The sequence below is a fragment of the Apis mellifera genome, linkage group LG10, assembly GCF_003254395.2.
Source record: "Apis mellifera strain DH4 linkage group LG10, Amel_HAv3.1, whole genome shotgun sequence".
Classification (NCBI taxonomy): Eukaryota; Metazoa; Arthropoda; class Insecta; order Hymenoptera; family Apidae; genus Apis; species Apis mellifera.
The window spans coordinates 8,317,798-8,336,079 of NC_037647.1; the positions used below are offsets into that span (position 1 = coordinate 8,317,798).

General features: G+C 28.0%; 3 protein-coding genes across 7 annotated transcripts in view; 1 reads left to right on the forward strand and 2 right to left on the reverse strand.

Annotated features, from left to right (window-relative positions):
* LOC412916 (ETS-like protein pointed) overlaps window positions 1-7,421 on the reverse strand; it is a 114,166-nt gene extending 106,745 nt beyond the window's left edge. Inside the window, exons 1-2 of one of the 5 annotated variants that reach the window (XM_026443509.1) lie at window positions 7,234-7,421; window positions 1,676-1,785 (exon numbers count right to left, since the gene is read on the reverse strand). In XM_026443509.1, coding sequence (XP_026299294.1) covers window positions 1,676-1,780 — 105 coding nt within the window. In that variant the 5' untranslated portion in view covers window positions 1,781-1,785; window positions 7,234-7,421. Of the gene's footprint in view, window positions 1-1,585; window positions 1,786-2,276; window positions 2,423-7,233 lie in introns of those variants that run through there. The other 4 variants (XM_006565536.3, XM_006565539.3, XM_006565538.3 and 1 more) reach the window with 4 other exon arrangements.
* A 437-nt stretch (window positions 7,422-7,858) lies between these two features.
* On the forward strand, window positions 7,859-8,705 carry LOC726120 (ATP synthase-coupling factor 6, mitochondrial). The gene is made up of 4 exons (XM_001121882.5): window positions 7,859-7,987; window positions 8,226-8,373; window positions 8,461-8,585; window positions 8,670-8,705. Exons 2-4 carry the CDS (start codon window positions 8,231-8,233, stop codon window positions 8,687-8,689), a joined length of 288 nt encoding a protein of 95 aa, XP_001121882.2. The 5' UTR covers window positions 7,859-7,987; window positions 8,226-8,230; the 3' UTR covers window positions 8,690-8,705.
* Window positions 8,706-8,852: 147 nt separating this feature from the next.
* On the reverse strand, window positions 8,853-17,986 carry LOC409673 (DNA polymerase epsilon catalytic subunit A). Its single transcript, XM_026443292.1, has 27 exons — window positions 17,756-17,986; window positions 17,561-17,681; window positions 17,265-17,483; window positions 16,958-17,190; window positions 16,655-16,895; window positions 16,257-16,573; window positions 15,922-16,168; window positions 15,299-15,851; window positions 14,777-15,218; window positions 14,475-14,712; window positions 14,016-14,369; window positions 13,732-13,946; window positions 13,476-13,659; window positions 12,851-13,393; window positions 12,528-12,769; window positions 12,243-12,447; window positions 12,001-12,176; window positions 11,763-11,932; window positions 11,196-11,532; window positions 10,933-11,122; window positions 10,692-10,858; window positions 10,341-10,629; window positions 10,157-10,267; window positions 9,818-10,074; window positions 9,606-9,738; window positions 9,320-9,531; window positions 8,853-9,210 (listed from the first exon to the last, which is right to left on the reverse strand). The coding sequence occupies exons 1-27, from the start codon at window positions 17,839-17,841 to the stop codon at window positions 8,910-8,912; spliced, it is 6,783 nt and encodes a 2,260-aa protein (XP_026299077.1). The 5' UTR covers window positions 17,842-17,986; the 3' UTR covers window positions 8,853-8,909.
* Window positions 17,987-18,282: the final 296 nt, after the last annotated feature.

The window sequence follows — 18,282 nt, forward strand, 5'->3', positions numbered from 1 at the left end:
CAAGTCCTAATCCGAACAGATGGAGGCCAGTTAAACAAGGTGAAACGAGGAACGAAGAAACGGTGAGAATATCACCTTCTTGGTGAGCCGAGTTTCGAAGAAAGGGAAGGGTGAGTTGCGTGCAACTCGATTAAAATGCTTAACGAGACTCGAAACACAACGTGACATTGTTCTAACCTTTTTACACGCGCGTGAATTCACGCGTCCGTTCAATTCCAAACTTGTGTAACCCTTGTTATATGAACCATCATTTACATAGTTTTCCCGACACGGAGCTATCAATTAAACATCACGCCTTACGTAAGAGCACGCTATCCAAGATTTCGTGTTCGCTCCGACACACACAGGCGGAGCTCGAAGGAATATAAAACGAAGGGAGGGAGGAGGAGGAGGAGGAGGAGGAGGAGGAGGAGGAGGAGGAAACTGTACAGTAGGAGGAAGAACAAAGAGGGAGCGTACGAGGGAGGGAAGGAAGAAAAGGGCGAAGGAGAGAAGGCGAGAACAAAGAGGGGCCGAATGGTCAGGACGCGACCGAGTGAAACGGAGAGAAGAAACAGGACGGAGCGCGCGAGCGTTGTAGAGGAGGAGAAGGAAGGAGAGCGCGTTAGAAGCGTTAGACGGTAATCACGTGAGGTCAGGGAGGGATGGAAGGGCAAGGGGGGATGAGAAACGAACGCTGGCTCTACGTTCATTCATGAAACGAAGGCGGAGAACAGCTCCGGAACGAATTGTTACTGGCACTCGTACAATCGCAACCTCTGCCAACGCAGTTGCCAACGTCAACTATCACCGCGAAAATAGAGCAGGATTGGCCTATTTCAAACGGCCTCCTCTTCTCGCTCTCCTGTCTTCTTCCTCGGGGAAGGTCAATAAAAAACGATCGCGTTTCATGCACGTTAACGTCCCTAACGAGCCATCAGGGTTAATTAATTATTTGTAAAACGATATACGTGATACTGTACAATTTCTTACCGTTCCGTAAATGCGTTTAATAAAATCTTTTTTCTTTTTTTTTTTTGTAAGCATAATGGTCGCGAAATGATTATAATAATAATAATAACAATTATTATTATTATTTTTAGAACAAAATAAACGTCTTAAGATTATTATATTTAAGAATAATTGTTTGGAAACGAGCACATTCATTGCACAATATCAATTGGTAGCATGTAGCTTTCGTTAGTTATATTTGAACAATTTACTTCTCTTTCACGAGGCCAGCTACGGTTACAGTTAGACATGTAATTAAATATAACGGGAAGATTTTGAATTCTTTATGTTCCATTATCTCTTTTAAACTTTTCTTTTTTTTTTTTTTTTTTTTTTCTTTCGTCTTTTGAGAACGCAAACTCACGATTCTAGCTTGGGAATTAAAAACGAAAGGAAAACGATCGCGAGGTCGAATTGTCGATGACAATTACACAATAGAAAAGTCTGGCAGCGCGAGCGGCGACATCAAAGAGAAGCCCGAAAATAACGCCACCGTGCAATCACGCGGCTACAGAAACATTTTTCGTTATAAGATTCAACATCTTATATTTCGAAATTGCGCGTAATTTCAGAATTAGATCGGTGTAATTGTCACCTGTGGATCGTGTGCGATTAAATTTAGCGACGATAGTTCTTCCTTCCGTCTTTGCCTCGCTTGAATGAACGATCAGAGAGTATCACTGACCTTGATGGATCTGTGATCGATCGGGTAACCTTTCCTGGTACCAGGACTCTCCTCGTAGAAATCCTGTTCCTCCTCCCCGTAGTCGTACAGGGATTCCATATCCATTTTGCCTGCAAAAAAAAAAATATTATGTCAGTAAAAAAGAAAAAAAAGAACACTGCAATAAAAATAAATTTACATACAATAAATATCTATTGAAAGAAAAAAAAATATCAATTTTGCGATCTCTATATCTATTAAAATTTTTTCTTCATTTGGCAACAATTATTTGTTCTAAAATTTTTTTTCTATTAATTTATATAGCATAAAAGCTCGCCCCTTGATAAATTTGCTCGTTCCTTCGCAGAGAAAGGATGGCGTGCAAAAGACGTTTTGTTCGAATCACCGTGAGTAAATTCGATATTTAGGCAGTGACTGCACGTGGAAAGCATAAGTCGCGTTTTGAACGCTTAATAGCGATCGCAACTCGCCTTAAAAACAGACGTTCCCTGCGCAACGAACGCTCGCACGCGCCTCTTGAACGCGGCTTGGAGATGCTAAATCATCATTCCTTTTTATTTGCAACCTGTACAGTAAATTCGCCTGTACATGACGTACTTACTCTTCCAACCAATTCTTCCTTTTTCCATTCGCCTCCGTTGCTCTAAAATGCAAGAAATATCGTCCCCGTTGCTCGTATCTAAACGGATGTCACGCATAACTCTAGACCTTTTTTCCTTACAGAATTATCTCAATTATTCTCCATAATTTTCTCTGTTTATCCAAAGAATTCTGATAAAAAAAAAAAAGAATAGAAAATGGAATGTAAATAAAAAGAAAAAAAAATAACGAAGATAAAACAACTAATTTAGCAAATTACAAACGAGAAGTGCAATTTTTTAAAAAGTAAGTTTCACGCACGAAAGGGGATGCGAGAATCTACAGACACTAGCGTATATACGTAGGAGGTTTTCGAACCCTGGTTTCTACAAAGATCAAGTTACTCCGGCTGGAAGCCCAAACGACAGATGGTAGGTGGAAAAGTGCTCGAGAACCGCCATCGACTCTCACGGCTCTTTGTGTACGAAATATTCCTACTATAAAGTTATAAAGCGCCTCAAAATTCGGCTTTTTTTTAACCCCTTTGCAAGGTGCCAATAACTTTTTAATAAGGGAGAATTTTACATTTTTTCCCATCAAAAGTATGGAAAGATTTGTCAAAGAAGAAAATATACCAATTAAAAATGATTCTATCGTGGGAATTCGAATTTTGTACGATGATAATATTTGTGATAATATTTGTCTGATATAATTTCAAGGATTTCTCCGAAAACGAACAACAAAATTCTCCCTTCCTCTTGTTTTCGACCATGATATCAACAGTACTTACAATTCTTATTCAATGATCCAGTTGATAGCAAGCAATTTTTATCTCATAGATGTCTATCTAAAGATACATATAATTTGTCGGCTCGTTTATCTAAAAGACTAACTTTTGGAAGAAAAATCATATCAGCCAATAAATTATTAAAATTTCAAACAGAATTCAATGAATCGTTATGGAAGATTAAGCTCGTTCGCATCCTCGTAAAAACTGCTGGTATATTTTGAGAGATTGACTAATTTAGAAATAATCATCTGAAAATAAAAAAAACTATCATTAGCACCGATTAGCCAATGGGTGGAAAATCATTTTATTGCACGATAAAATAAAAACCAAGAATTGAAAGAATAATTTCAACATTGATGAATGAACAATTGCAATTTTTTATTATTGCAATGTTGACGAAGAATTTGAGATAATATATAAGTGTAAATTACGTTACAATCTTTTACTTATCTCTCAATCTTATAATAAGAGATAAGATTTTTTTTTTATGATGATTTCATTAAGATCAAGTGATAAAAAAAATAATAAACTAATAAAAATAATCAGAAAAATTTTTACTATAAAATATATTTATACCAAAATATATTAAAATTAATTTATCACATTCACAATTCAATTTATACAATAAATTGAAGGATTGAAACAAAATAGAACCCTAATAAATACCTTAGAATACCCTAATTATTCTGAAGATTCTGAATACTTTTCATTTCTTGTTCCCTATTATATGTACCTGACCATCATCAGTGAACCTGAGAAAAGGATCGTGATCGGTTTCGGCTTTTAAAGTGTCCAACCGACTTCCGTGCAAACATAGGGATGTTTCCATTCGGATATATCTACCTGCGTTTTCAAAAGATCATTCGATACTGAGAAATAAAGGCCTAACATCAGTGATTTATTTCCATTCCACAAACCGATCGAAATGATATTAACTATCAAATGAAATGAATTATTAAATGTTATATGAATTTCACTTTGAAGTATATTCGAATTTTCTAACCACATACTAATTGTGGTTACAAACAAAAAATAACGAAAAAAAATTCTTAAATGTTAATACATTCAAAGTTATTAAATTATAACTTTCTCAAAAATTTTTACATTTTTCTACGAAATGGAAGTAAGAAAGATCAGAGAAGAAGAAAAGAAGATATTATCTCTATCAAATATTATTTGAAACAGTTTTTCATTTGAGAAAAATTATCTTTCTATTTATAATTTATAATTCTTATATTCTATTTTATGTTAATAATTTTGTTATATTTTTAAAAAATAAAACTATTTTTATAACCATGTAGATGATGATAAAATGACAAAAAAAATGAGAATAAAATTCTTACGTGCATCTATAAGAATGAAAGATCCGGTTGAAAAACTATTATGATTTTCGTATCTTTTTTATAAGACACCGTATATAAACTGTCCTTCGAGAAGCTGAAGTGTCTATTGTTTCAACTCCGGCGAGAGAGCAATATAATATCTTTCGAGGAGCTGCCGTTGGGTTTCCAGATGCGGGCAGACGTTCCTCCAGGTCACGGCATGTATAGACCCGTATGTCAGCTTCAGCATCCACGATGGATCCATATGGGGAAAAAATCTCATTATGCGCTTGACTTTCAATCTAATTAAAACTTTGTAATATCTTTTTTCATCCACAATTTCAGAAAATTATTTCACAAAATTAACTCACGTCACGAACCACTGATGCACTACGAGTTTGAAAAAGAACTGTTTCATTCGATAATCGAAAGTACGAAACTATCGAATTGTATCTCGAATTTAGAATGTAATAAATATGCATCTATTCAATTATAGATTTAAAAAAAGGAACAAAAATTTATTTTAAAAAAAAAATTCTATTTTTTTCTACCTTTTCTTGCAGAAATTATATTTAACGAAATAGGAATCATCTTGATTTCGAACGAAAAAAAACTGCTTCATTCGATAATCGAAAGTATTATCGAATGATTGTATCTCGAATTCAGAATGTAATAAATATCGTGCAACTGACTTGAAGTATACTTCACTCGATTATAGACTCGATTATTTAAAAAAAGGAACAAAAATTTATTTCAAAAAGGAAATTCTTCTTTTTTCTATCTTTTCTTGCAGAAAATATATTTGGCGAAACAGGAATCATCTTGACTTTGAACATAAAAAGAATTGCTTTATTCGATTGAATAAAAGTACGAAATTATCGAGTGATTGTATCTCGAATTGACTAGAAGTATACTTCACGATTATAAAATCGATTATTTAAAAAAGTAACAAAAATTTATTTCAAAGAGGAAATTCTTCTTTTTTCTACCTTTTCTTGCAGAAAATATATTTGGCGAAACAGGAATCATCTTGTCTCTAAACCGATCAACGGTTTTCTTTGCCTCTCTTTTTCACACGCATGCTTTCTTTCTTTTCGTCTCTTTCTCTCCTCCTTTCTTTCTATTCCTCACGCAATGTCAGAACATTCGCAGAGCTTTGTCATCGTGGTGTCTTCTTGCCTTTGATATTTGTCGCGTCTTTGGTAGAGAGACGAAACAGTCGAGAGACAAACGAGGGAAGAAACATGGTAGGTCGCGGCGTTGCCATGCTGTACTCCCCGAGATCCGAGAAAGTGTACAAAAACCATTCGACCCACCAACACCGAGGGCATCGCGTTCCTTTTTTAAATTGCCAGGCTAGCCATCCCCTCGTATGCGTTTAACTTACACTGTGCCACACATTATTTCTCTCTTTCTCACTCTTTCTATCTCTCTGTCTCTTCTCTCCCGCTCTTTTCTTTCGTTTCTGTATGTATACCAAATACTGTTCGACAGAAATATTACCTACACGCATTACCAGCAAAATATATTACACAGCCATCGTATGAAAAATTAATCCAGACTCGACAGAAATGGTTTGTCAGAGTTTAAAATATTATGATAAATATTTAATGAATTTGAAAATAACAAAATTATCAAATTGAAATTAATATTTTTACAATTAAATATAAGTTAATAAAAATTTATTTAATTCGATAAGTTGGCAATGATGATTGATTAGACAGTTTTATAAGTGACTAATTTCAAGACATGAAACTAGTAATTAAATTTTATATGTGTGTGTATATATATATATAATTTATATCGTTTTATATGAAAGTGTAAATAATAATAAATAAAAGTGACTATAATTATCCAAATATAAATTAACAAAATATATTTAATATTCTAACATAATTATAAATTTTGTAGCAACATAATATATAATTCTTATATATATTTCTACGTTTTCAAAATAAATTTAATTATCAATTTTTAATTATACATAAAATTTGATTTGATTGAATATTTATTTGAAGAAAAAGATAATTAAAAAAGATTTTATAAACGGAAAGTACTTACATTGGTCGAAATGATAAAAATAAAATTGAACGTGACGCAAGATATGATATGATTATCAAGTATAAGATATTTATGATTTGATATGAATCAATGCGAGAGAACTAATCTTCAAAATGTTTTTATAAATATCGAATTTCATTGCAAAAAAATATCGTTTGAAACATCAATTATATTTAAAACAATATCACTTCTATCGCATAACCAATCTTTCTTCGAATAAATATATTCAAACGAAATAAAAATATGAATAATAAATGATAGAATAAGAAATTGAATCTTCTAAATTATGATATATGCAAAATAATATTCTACTTATGTACATAGTTGAAGAATTATGATATAAATTTGTATTGTATTACTCAGAGGTCACATCAAATGTAAGGAAAAAGAAAGAAGAGAGAGAATCAACAAATTCTTGGACAAAATTATGATTCACTTGTCTCGAATTCAACTAAACCCAATGTAAATAAACAAGTAAAACCTGATTTTAATTTGTCGTATCCTTGTATAATATACATAGATTAAAATATTCGTTTTCCGATTATCTGTGGGATGTAAAATAACCAAGAAAACATTCCGTCAAAACAAATATAGGTCTACCTGAACGTAGGCGTATACTTTTCTCATGACGCTATATTTTATCTTTTCATAATAGATCAAAATTTCTTCATATTATTTTGCAACATCATTTTTTATTGACAAGATTCAAGTCTAAGCTAATCCGTTCGAAAGTTTCGAAGAATCGCGTTCGCGCGCTCATATCACGCAGAAAGCGCGCAGAAACTTGTTTTAACGTATTTACTTACCTTTTTTCCAATGTAAAATCCAATGAAGAACGCAACTGTATCAATTTTTTAAATATTGTACACGAAAAACACCCAAAGAGAACTGAACACAAAACAAGAATCACGTGTACGACTATGAGGCGCACGCACATCGGCAGCACTAACGCGGTATACCTGTACACAATACAGATTACAAATGTATTATGGCTACGACTCAGACGTTCATGAATGAAACTAAGAGCGGGCTCCACCTCCCCTCCCTCGATTTAGTGTCTCTAACCAATCAGTGGTGGGCGTATGCATCCTCTTCTGTGATTCGTTGTTATGCTCCGCTTTTTCCGTTGGAACAATGCTACAGTCCGGGATATATGAATAAATAGATGGTTTACAAATATTCAAATTCTTAGTTATTATATATATATATATTAATGTACGTGATAAAAAATGATGAAAAATTTGAATTTAAGTTATATAAATAAGATTTAATAAAGAAAGATTGCTAAATTTTAGTAATACTATTATAATAAAAAGTATATAAAATATAATAACTAAAAAAAATATATAAAGAAATATTTTGATATTTATAATAAATATATTTAAAAAGAATAAAAATTCTTTAATTAAACGTATATTTAAATTTTGATTAATTATATAATTTATATTAAAACAATATTTTTCTTAGTATAATTTATAAAAAAGATTGCACTCTATAGACTCGTATATATTCTAAGGTAACGAATATTGAGTGCTTGTCAAATATTATCTAAATAACGAAGTAAGGATATATTATTTTAAATCATATAATTTTTAATAAACTTTTATTTATATTTCACTTTTGTTTTAATATTATGTTTTATTTATTATGTTTTATTATTTTTTTTTTATTATGTCTTACGTAATGAACATAACCTATTATATAAGATCTTATAGAACTCGATTTTATCATTTGACATATCTTTAATTCATTGATCGTTATCTCATTTTTATTAAATAAATCATTTTTATATTTGAAGGAAAAATGCTTTTTCAACAATTAACTGTAAGTGTACCAAAAATCGTTAAACGTAATATTGGTATTCTTGCACCAGCTTTTCAAGAAGCAAAAGATCCCATACAAAAACTTTTCTTAGATAAAATTCGTGAATACAAAGCAAAAAGCAGGTAAGTAAGAAATAAACAAAATAATTTTAATTTAATTTAAGTAAATAATGATAGTATAATAATTTTAATATTAATTTATAAATTTAGTGGTGGAAAATTAGTTGATGTTACTCCTGAGATTGAAAAAGAAAGACAAGCAGAACTTGACAGAGTTAAAAAACAATTTAATATAAAGGGTGATCCAACAGAATTTCCAAAATTTAAATTTCAAGGTATGCTAATTTTTCAAACAATTAATTGTAATATTTAAAATATATGTGTATAAAAAATAAGACATGAAGAATTTTTAATTTCAGAGCCAGTAGTGGAACAATGAATATATATTTAAAATTAAAATATTTATATTAAAATTATAATACATAATGTCAAGTAAATAGTTATAAAAATACATGTATATATAAAATTATAAATACAAGTATATTAAACTTTATTTCCTTAATATTAATGATATAAATATTAATACAGTAAAGATATAAAAATATAGTTTTCATTTTTAATTTGTTATTTATAATATCTATACATTGATAAAGTTATTTTCATTCTATGAGTTTTGTATTTTGAATTATTTCCATTAAAGTTTCCATATCACATTTTCTGGCCACAGATTTGCATATTTTCATAAATTTCACTATTTCATCTTTAGGTATTAAAGTTTTAAAATTACCAGAACAAGAACATAATTCATTCATATTTTCCCTTTTAATTTCTTTACATTTACAACATTGTAAATCTTGTAAAATATAACCCATACTCTTACGATTTAATAAATCTATCAAAAGGAATTCTATTTCTTCATTATCATAACTTGTTTTACAAAGAGGACATTTCCATATATATCTATATAAATAGTAATATTATTTGAATTATTTAAATTTATAAATTATAAATTTATAAAAAATTAAATTCATAAATATTAAATATTAAAATATATAATATTTTATATTACCTGTTCTGTTCCATGATACAAAAATTATCTTTACAAAGATCAATATCCCTTGTATGATTACATGCCTTACAAATAATTTCAGGTAAAATCAAAGAAATACATGGATCTTTCCATTCAACTTCGTCACTAAAGCTACCAATTCTAATCAATCTTAACAAATTTGTTTGTAAATGATATACTTCATTTTCCACTTCTTTATCCAAAGATAAAACCTGAAATTAAATTTTCAATTATTTATTTTTTAAAATAATATTTATGTTTCTAATATATTTTTGTATTTAAATACCTTACAAACTGATTTAACTAGTTCCAATGCAGGATTAATTCTTTTGCTATCTTTACCATCTAAATCTAAGTTTGGATATTCTTGAATTGTTAATGTTACTTCTGGAAGTTTTTTATATATTTTCTGCACAATTCTATAATATAATTAAATAAAATACATATTAATAAATAAATAAATATCAAATTCAAATGAAGTAAAGAAAATATATTTACTGAAACAGTTTCTGAGACATATCTCCTGATATAAGTTTTTTAGCAAAATTTGCAGTATTTTCAAGCGACCCTAATCCTAATTGTGCTGCTAAACTTTGACTGTTTGATTTTCTTTTAGGTATAGCATTCAATTCATTTTCAGATATAAATTGATAAATCGCATTAATATATCCCGCTATTATAGCGCTAAAACTTGATTGACATGCAGCTTCTTTAGGAAGACATTCCATTAAATTCCAGTTCATTACTATTTCAGGCTTAATACAAATAAAAATTTAATAAAAATATATATAATACAAAAGAAAAAAAAAAGAAAAAAAAAATTTTATAAGGACTTACAGTATCTTCATCTTCATCTTCATTCTCAGAATTTTCATCATTCACATTTTTATTTGCAATACTTTCCTGCATATTTTGTGTTAATTTTCCTTTTATGCCGGCATAATTATGCTGTTAATTTATTTTTGTAATTGAATAATTAAATATAATACTATTGCAATGTAAAAATTGAAATTTTACTTACAATATCAAGCCATTTTAAATATTCCCAACATTGTTCAAAAGTTATTTCAATACTGTGAAAAATTTCTTTATTACGTATTGTTTGAACAACAAATTCTATATAGCCTAAAGCATCATTTACTGCTCTTTTTTTAGTACATACAATGATTTTATTAAAATTCGCAAAAACAATTATAGATCCTAAAGTTTTAAATTCTGCTAATAATTGTACAAATAATTTTTTCATATAAGTATGCAATGTTCTTCTTAAAGCAGGATCGTAAAGTAAAGCGTTAGGTGAACGCAACCATCTAAAAAATATAAATTTACATTAAGTTTTATATATATAAAACATGCAAATATTCATGTTTACCTGTAAAAATGTATAATTTGATAATCTGCAAATACATTTTTATAAACTGATACATCTAGCAACCATGCATTCACCATACTTCGTAATGATCTAAAAGCGGGACTACAAAGAACTATTTCATCGTAACTAGGAATCGTATTCGTCATAGAATCACCCATTGCCATATCCTATAAAAATTAAATTTATATGTATAAATAAATATATTCCATCTTTTAATATGCATTTTCAAAAAATTACATACTTGAACAGATGTTTGTTGTTGATTGTGGAATGCAACAAAATTAGAAGTTCCATCAATATCATGAATATGATGATATTGTAATAATGTATTTACTGCTAAATTTTCTATTTCTAATTCAATGCAGACACTAGAATATGTTCCAAAATTATTTGCAGCGCATTGTGAACTTTCCTCAAAATCCGTTAATAATCTGTAATTAATTTATTTAAAATAATAATAATAATTCAAATTTTATATTGAAATTTTATATTAAATATAAAAACCTGTTATCATCATGTTCACTGCCACCTAAGTCTGGTTTTTCTGTTGGAGAACACCATAACACAAAATTATTCTTTTGTAAATGTCTAGCAAAAAATAAATCTGCACCAAAAATAACAGGATCTGCTGGGATATTTCCAATTGGTGCATGAAAGAATCTACATTGTTCTGACATTAATTCAAGAATTTGTTGACTTTTAAAATAATGACGTATCATTATTTTTGCACCAACTTTCTGCCATTCCAGTGTATTATATAAATTTTCAATATCTTGCACATGAGTACTAATTAAAGGAAAATCATTAAGTAGTGGCATTTGTGCTATCAATGCAGTTTTATCTAAAATAAATACATAAAAATAAAATCAATCTAAAAAATATTAAAAAATTAATAAAATAAACATCTCAAATATTTCTTTCTCAGATTTTAGTGAACTTTACTAATTTATAAAATTTTTCAAAAATTTAGAAATAAAAATGAATAATTAAAAAGAAAATAAAAAAAGTTTAAAAAGAGATAATTTTTGAGAACATTTCTAAATTCTACTTATAAATTTAATAGAAATTTACCCAAAGCAGTTTGAGTAATAAATATTGGTATACTATATCCTTCATTTTTATATGCAGTTATAGCTGCCTGTATAATGCGGCAAACTTGTTGAAAATTTGTTTCAAATTTCAAAGTGAATTGCATTGATTCTGGTAAAAATTTTACTTTGTCTGCTCCATTCATAGATATACTGTAAAAAAAAATTATCTTTTAATCATTTTCATAGTATAATAATAATATCGGATTTATAAATCTTACACGATATCCCGTTCTTGAGTATACAATGTATTCATATTAGGCATCTGATTTGATGAAACAGAATCCAAAACAAATATATGAGCTCTTTTACTTGCATTCAAAAAAAGTCCCCATAAAGCTCTTTGATGATTTGAACTCCAATGATGATATAAGAAAACATAATTGATTTCATGAAGCTAAAAAGAAATAGTTTTTTTTTATAAATTTTTAAAGATACGATAATTTTTAAAAAAACTAATTACATTTTGAAGATAAGGTTGTACAGCAATACTCTTGAATTCTAATTGATCTAAAGAAAACGTATCTGCACCATCTGCCATTGTGCGTGCTGCTTTAGGATCAACTGTACAAATGCATCCCAATTGAAGAATAGCTCTGAACTCTAATGACATTTGAGTTTCATAAATTCCTTCAATTTCTGGTTTACTCAAATCCTCTAAAAGTTCTCTATAAATAAATTAATTAATTAATTAAATAAGTTTAATGACTGAAATATTATTGAAAAAGAATTTAAAGAAAAAACTTACTGACTGTGTTTTTGATATTGTATTTCCGATACAGAATATTGATATAAATTATATACAGGACGAGATCGTGGAAGAATCTTCATGCTCTTCTTCCAGGATACTTTTTTACCTGGTTCTGGATCAGGTTTTGGTTTGCGAGTATTTACATAAAATATACGAGGTACCACAAGACGCAATTGATGAAAATCTTTTTCAATTAATATCCATAATCGATATAAACCAGGTTCATTTGTTTGTGATATCTAAATAATTTATTAATTATTTGAATTAATGAATATATCTAACAAATTCTAAATATAATTATAAAAAAAAAATATTTCTACTTGTATAATTTGCCATGGTGTCATAAATAATTTTCTTTGAGCTCGTCTCAAAAAACCACCTAACGTGGATGTATTAATATTTCGTGTTACACCCCAACTAATTCGATCCCCATTATCGTTAAAATGTTTACTTTTTTTACTCTTTTGATATTCAGCTCTTTGCTTGGCTTGATAAGCCCATTTTTGTTTATGAAACTTTAGCCATTCTAATCTTTCTTCTTTTGTTGTTCCCATTGGTGGTGGTGAACCTAGAACATCTTTCCAATTTTTGTTTGCATTTTCTAATTCATTTTCTTCTGAATTTTGCCGTTTTCTTTTATTGGCTATTGGTATTGGTTGTTTAAATATTGGAGCTTTTCCAGCTATGTCTTCTACATCACACGTATCAGATGATTCTGAATTGTGATCATTATCTTTTTCTTTATCTTTATGTATTACGCTAAATACATCTGTAATCTTTCTTTGTTTATGAGTTGCACTTTTTTCCATTACTCTTTTATGTAACCAATCCGGATGTTTTACTCTAGGAACTGGATTAGGCAGCTAAAAAAAATAATTATTCTTTTGTTTCTGTAGATATTAATAAACAATTTATATATATATAAATATATATAAATATAAATACTCCTTGCATTGCTGCCGGAATTGTAATAATTTTTTGAATAGCACTTCCGAGTCTTTCAATGTAATAACTCCAATCTAAAATATTCCGTATATCATCGTTTTGCAGACTAGGATCTTTTAACCATTTACGTAAATAATACTTTCTTATTGCTGGTTCTGATTGAAATATGGCTAATGGTATTGCTCTAATGTAATAAAATATATAATTTTAATACTATATGTACAACCATATGATAAAAATAAAATTTAATTTTTACCGTTCTGTAACAGGTGCGCCTTGAGGTTTATTAGCAATTATATATTTGCATGCTAATCCAGCATCTTTAACCATTTGATCACCTAAAAATTCAGCTAATCTTTTAGCAGTGGAAATAGATGTAGATTTTTGACCTCCATAATCTTCTAATTTACGTGACATCGATTTATTTTCGGATATAAGTTCAAACAATTCTGAATCTGGCATATCTGCACACTAAAAATTTATTTATTTATTTATTAATATATTAATTAATATACCAAATTTATAATATTATATATTTACTTTGCTGTAAAGAATATCGAGCCAATAATCCGCATCTTTGGCTACTGATGCATAACATTCTTCTAATGTGTTACCTTTTAAAAAAGATTCAAATACAGAAGTTTGAAAAACTTTTATCAATTGAAGTTCACCTCTTCGTTTGACTTCAAAACCTTTTAATTCAGCCAAAGAACCATCAAAATTAAATACTGCATATCGCTTTTTTAATTTTTTTCCTTCTTCTTTTGCAGCAGGCAATACCATGGCTAAATAAGGACCATCTACTTCAAAAAATATAGAATTTTCATGTCTAACTTTATATGTAAAATTTTCAGAATCAACAAGTTCATGATATACATCATTGGTAAACTGATTCTACAAATGAAATAAAAATAAAAAAAAAATTTTAATTAGTAAGATAATTAATTAGTACAAATTCTAATAGTAAATAAAAAAATATTTTTATTTCATTTAATTTACCTTCACCATAAAATTAAGAACAGCATTTGGATATGATATTGCAAGTTTCTTTTTTTTTGGATGTGTTGTATGAACAACTACATTATCAGGAAAAGATGCTGGTAAGACACACCAAATTCCATCAGTATCTAATTCTAAAGGACGACCAACTTGTTCTATAATTTCTCTAGCTCTCATAATAATATGTGCTCCAGTATAACATACTATTCCACCCATTTCCATACTGAACCATCGAGATCTAACATATTAAGCACTATATTAATAATTTTTAATTAATTTAGAAAAAAAAATTAAAATCATACCCTTTCCTCATGACATATCCATAGAAAGAATTTAAGATACATTTATGAGCAAGTTGTAATGAATCATAGAGTACTTCTCGATTTTTAGCAGATTTAATATCAGCTGCATCTCCTTTTGCTAAAGCCACTGCTACTTCTTGTTTTGCTATTTTAGTCAGTGCCTTATATTCATATCTTCTATCCCTAAATGCTCTTACAGTATCGACATAAAATGAATTCTCTTTTTGGCAAACTGTTTGTGTTTTTTCTTCCATATTAGTAATTTTAACTTTCTTGTAAGCTTTCTTACAATATTCCGTAAGTCGTTTTTTTTCATATGACGCTTGTTCTTCTTTAGATAATTCATGAAATGCTCTGCGAGGACCATCCGGGAATTGTGGTGGAAATTTTTCATTTTCAAGTTGTTGTTGCATTCGTTGATATTCGCTTAAACTTGCAGCAACTGAAATCAAATAAAAAATAAAATAAAAGAGATTCGTATGTAACTGAATTTTAATAAATTTTATTTTTTTGTTATCTTACAATATTCTCCTCTCCACATCCATTTCATATTTCTTTGACAAAGTGCTCCTGGCTTGTTGTAATCGCATGCAGCACAAACTGTTTCATCAACCATTGCAGATGGTTGAAGACGATTAGTTAAAATAATATTAGGATACATAGCACCCACGTCTAAATGATAAATTACAGGATTTTCCAATCTTAATGGTTGATTTCTCAAACCTTTCAATTTCACTGTAATTTCTTCAATTACTTCTTCAAAATTTGTAACCATTTCCATAGGTATTTTTTCTTCTTCTTTTATTGCATGTTTCAAAGCATGTCCAACACCATTTATTAACTCATCTACTGCACTTGGTACTATTTTAAAACGGCATGGAATATCAGCTCTAAAAACACCGGATTCTAAAGCTTCAACATGCCCACCTACATATGTCTCTTGATCCAATAAGTGACCATCTTTTGTTAATTTGTTTAATTCTTGTTCTTGTTTGTTGGGAAATATGATATTAGCTTGAAAAGCTTGTACCATTAAAAGAGATTCACATAATGTACCAGATCCTTTTCTAAGTACCTATATACAGAGAAATATAAATTATTTTATTTTATATTAATTAGTCTATACTGATTTCTTTGTAACTTACTTCATCTGGTTCCATAGGAATAATAGTACATAAAGCAAATATGAAAGGATGAATATATTTTTGATAAAGATAATATGTAGCAACTGCATCAGAAACTGAATAATTTGCAAGAGTTTCTGGCTCTTCAGATGCTAATCTACACATATCTTCAGGATCTAATTCTACTGGATCATATCTAAGTTTTGCTTTTGCTACAGCTTTTAAATTTTGAGAACCTACAGGAAGATAAGAATCGCGTCTTACCCAACTATAATAAAAAAATGATATATTAAAAATAATTATATTCAATAATTTTTTTTTATTTTTTATGCATTTAATTTTATAAATTATAATACCATAAACAATCCATATGCATAGCAGGTCTACTGTTATAAACTCCATCTCGATTTTTTGAAAAACCAATTTTATTTTTCATATCTATGTTATGAAAAGCTGCTCTAGTTTCTACAAATGGCCAATCGAAAAAATCACCATTATATGTTACAAATATATGTGGTCGAATATCATTTATATGATCAAAAAATTTTTTTATTGTAGCTTTCTCATTAGGTTCATTGAAAACTGTAAAAAATCCCTCAAATTCTGGTTTTGGTGTATATTCAAAATCTTCAATATCACATGAAATTATTTCTCTATTTGTTATTAAATATCCCTATAAATATGAATAAAATGTACTTCAAATATCAAGTATTAAATTAAATTTTTTAGGTAATTTTTTTTTATAAAAAAATACTTGTCCATCAATCATATATGATATCATCATGATTTGATCAATATCTGCATCTGGAAATTTCAAAGGAAGTTTTGTAGTTTCAATATCATATGCCAATACAATTGGATCAGGTGGTACAATAATATCATCTTTTTTTGTAATAAGTGGTACATCATTTCCTCTTGTTTTAATAATATACCAACTACCACAACAAATTTTCATATCTATAGAAACACGTATGTGATGTGGTACATCATATTCTCTGCACAAATATATTTGTGTCATTAATACATACAAATATTATATGATATGTCAAATATTTACCTGATGTCAAGAATATTATCTGTAAAATCAATAGTTTGCATTTTATGATTTCCTCTATCTTGATCTGAATTTAATACAGTTGCTAACATATTTGTATAATATGTATTATTTTTTTCACGTTCCTTGTTTAATTTAACAGCTTTCATAATATCACGTCTTACTTTATTTAAATCTACAGTATTTAAAAAAGAAAGTTTTAAATATTTCTGCTTTAAACCAATTAAATGATTTGGCTAAAAAGAAAACATATATAATTATTATTTTTTAAATTTTTTAAATTTTTTATTTTTTTTAAATTCTATCATACCAGATCAAGATCTTCTTTATAAATGGTTTCTATTTTTTGTATAAGTTCAGTATATTTTTTATTTAAGCCAGTAGAAACTTCTTCATATGTATCCTTTTTACATAAAATATAGAAATATGGATTATAAGGATAAGAAATTTTAAATCTGGTACAATCTTCTTCTAAAAAGTAATAATCAACACCGCTCATTAATCTTTTATCATCTTCTATAATTTCTGTCTACAAAAGAATAAGATTATTAAAGAAATAATATTATAAAATTATTAATAATATTTGTTATTATTTTTTATACTTACTGCATGCATATTAATAAGATATCCTATTCTTTCTTTTATATCATTTACTCTGTGAAATCCATATAAACCATCTACTCTTATATTTTCATTAACTTCATTTAATCTGCTTCCTGAAGCATCTCTAAAGAAATATAAAAATAAAAAATTTGGAAAATATAGAAATTTATAATTAAATTTTAAATTAAATTCAAATACCCTGATGCATTTCCTTCTTGATTTTGGTCATTTTTTGTATCTGTTCTAAAGGATCGAAATTTTCCTGTGTTTTGTAAAGTTGTCATTTTATAAAATAAATAATTAGTTTTATAAACTAATTATAAACTAATTACTAACTGAAATTAATACTATTTTTTTAATTAATTAAAAACAACATGATTATATTTTATACAAAGAAAACATATGACTTGACAAGACAATATTATACTTCAAGTTTATACTATAGGTTGTAATTTGCCCGCCAATAAATCTTATATATAGATTTAATAAATATAATTATATATATATAAATATAATTATAATAGGATACACTGTAAATAATTATAAAATAAAAATTAAATAAAAGTACGAAATTTAAATTATATAAAAATAAAAATTATATTTGATTTTTATATAAAATCTATTTCTATATCTGTTTACATTAAAAAAATTATGTGTTTAAGTAATATAAACTATATAATTTTACTTTATATTATAAAATTTTTATTATAAAAAAATATTCCAAA

Coding starts and splice junctions, on each gene's coding strand:
- LOC726120 (XM_001121882.5), top strand. CDS start 8,231: ATGCTTTTTCAACAATTAACTGTAAGTGTACCAAAAATCGTTAAACGT. Junction 8,374..8,460: donor GAATACAAAGCAAAAAGCAG/GTAAGTAAGAAA, acceptor TTATAAATTTAG/TGGTGGAAAATTAGTTGATG. Junction 8,586..8,669: donor TCCAAAATTTAAATTTCAAG/GTATGCTAATTT, acceptor TTTTAATTTCAG/AGCCAGTAGTGGAACAATGA.
- LOC409673 (XM_026443292.1), bottom strand. CDS start 17,841: ATGACAACTTTACAAAACACAGGAAAATTTCGATCCTTTAGAACAGAT. Junction 16,896..16,957: donor GATAATATTCTTGACATCAG/GTAAATATTTGA, acceptor ATATTTGTGCAG/AGAATATGATGTACCACATC. Junction 9,211..9,319: donor TGTATCATGGAACAGAACAG/GTAATATAAAAT, acceptor CTATTTATATAG/ATATATATGGAAATGTCCTC.